This window comes from Propithecus coquereli, unplaced genomic scaffold, assembly GCF_000956105.1.
Source record: "Propithecus coquereli isolate 6110/MARCELLA unplaced genomic scaffold, Pcoq_1.0 Scaffold6, whole genome shotgun sequence".
Lineage (NCBI taxonomy): Eukaryota > Metazoa > Chordata > Mammalia > Primates > Indriidae > Propithecus > Propithecus coquereli.
This window is the reverse complement of record NW_012151951.1, coordinates 7,108,237-7,110,030: the sequence shown is the minus strand read 5'-3', so window position 1 is coordinate 7,110,030 and position 1,794 is coordinate 7,108,237. Positions and strand designations below refer to the sequence as shown.

Sequence of the window (1,794 nt, the reverse complement as noted above, 5' to 3'; positions counted from 1 at the left end):
AGTTTATAGTTATTCTCCAGACTTCTTCTTTACCTTTATGATTATAAATATTAAGTTTAGTGTTTTATATTCTCAAAGCACTTGATAAATACTTTAGAATGTCTTATTCTTCATGGCACTTAAAGTTTTATGTTTGGGAGATACATACATAAAAGAAAACAAAGAAAGCCTCACTCAAATAAATAGGTAATAGCCCACTGCAATAAAAAATGTTAGGATGGATAAGTATAAGCAAATAATATGAGGTTAGAGAAAAAATAATGTAAACTTCTAACAATTAAAATAAGCACGGATAAATCATGAAGTACAAGGCAAAATTCACATGACTATTTCATATATTAAAAAAAAAAATCCACTTAAGTGAAACACTTAATCTTCAATGCAACTTGGACCTTCTGGCCAGCTTCAGCCCATTCGTTCAGTACAGGGAAGCGATGCTCTGGTAAGAAAGGGAACATTGGCGCATGTATGGACTTAACTTCTAGGAGCTTCTGACTTAGGTTAAATTTATGAGAAAGTTGTTAGTATAGTGCAAAGCGCATAACATACGTAAATTGATATTACTCCCACTCACAGTGAACCCAGTACGCGAAACAGAATAAACCTTTCGCCGGTGTCCAAGTCTCGCCGAAAAGCTGGAACTGGAGTAACCACTGGCACCTTAAGTGACACTCAGGTCTGCGCATGCTCTGTAGGTGGCGCAGAGCTCCTCCTCTCCCTGGTCGGAAGTCCCGGTTTGTTTATTAAATTACGACTGTCGTAAACTAAGAGTTCATGACGGCTTCCTAGCTTTACGGTGGCAACAACTATGGCGGCTGCCAGTGGTCTTTTTGAAAGTGCGAAGAGTATTGAAGAGCGTAAAGAACAGACCCGGCTTGCCAGGGCCGAGGTGTTGCGCCAGGTACCTCCGTTTTGTGGCTTTTGTAGTTATTTGGCGTTGTGGAAGTTGAGGGTTCCTGGAAGCTAGCTTACCCACCCCTTCCCTTACCACTGTATCTCACTTTATTTGGGTGAAGTTTCCCTTTGCAATGCTGATAAATTCTTGTGTATCTCTCGTCTTCTAGATGCTCTGGCAGGTTCCAGTTGCTCATTCTCTTTTCTGGGATATCCCTTTCTTTTTCTCCAAGTTTCCTTTTTAAATCATCTATTCTTTGCATTTCTGTCACCCGGACTGCTCACTTTTTAGGTACCCTGCCACTTTTAAGGACTCTCCCTGCGTGTTTCACAGTCTCAGTCATTGCTTCTGCTGTATCTGAAATGAAATTTTACTTTTTCAGGAACACATGTCAGTTGCATTTGAGTAGACTCAGCTTAACTTTTCATTCTCTTGTCTTATTATTAATATCAATTCCAGACTTACTGTAAGCCGGTCCTGATCCAAACAAGAGTTAACACAGGAAACCCAGGAAATTTAGCCTCTCACCAACAGGTTGAGAAATACTATATTTCTCACTAAGCTTGAGATGCATAGAGGTAACATATAAAGAGTAGAGGAAGTGAACTGTATTGAATTATCTGACAAGCTATTTAGGATGTAAGAAATATGGCAATGAAAGGGAAAAGTTGTAGTTTGGAGAGCAACATAGGACACAGTGAGGGTTTTTGTTTTGTTTGTTTTAAAATGGGAGAGTTTCAAACGAGTTTAAATGCAGATAAGAAGGAGCCAGTACCGAAGAGGTGGAGGAGACTGGAAGAAGTGAAAATGACTACAGTCAGATTTTAAAGGGAAAGAGTGGGCGATTAGTCTCGGATAGGTGGAAGGTTGGTATTGTTCCCTGATTTCAACACAGATTA

At 39.6% G+C, this 1,794-nt stretch overlaps 1 protein-coding gene across 1 annotated transcript in view; it reads left to right on the top strand.

The window, feature by feature from the left end:
- Positions 1-793: 793 nt before the first annotated feature.
- CWF19L2 (CWF19-like 2, cell cycle control (S. pombe)) overlaps positions 794-1,794 on the top strand; it is a 146,702-nt gene continuing 145,701 nt past the window's right edge. Inside the window, exon 1 of the mRNA XM_012659123.1 lies at positions 794-901. Within this exon, the coding sequence (XP_012514577.1) occupies positions 809-901 (93 nt within the window). The 5' untranslated portion in view covers positions 794-808. The remainder of the gene's footprint in view (positions 902-1,794) is intronic.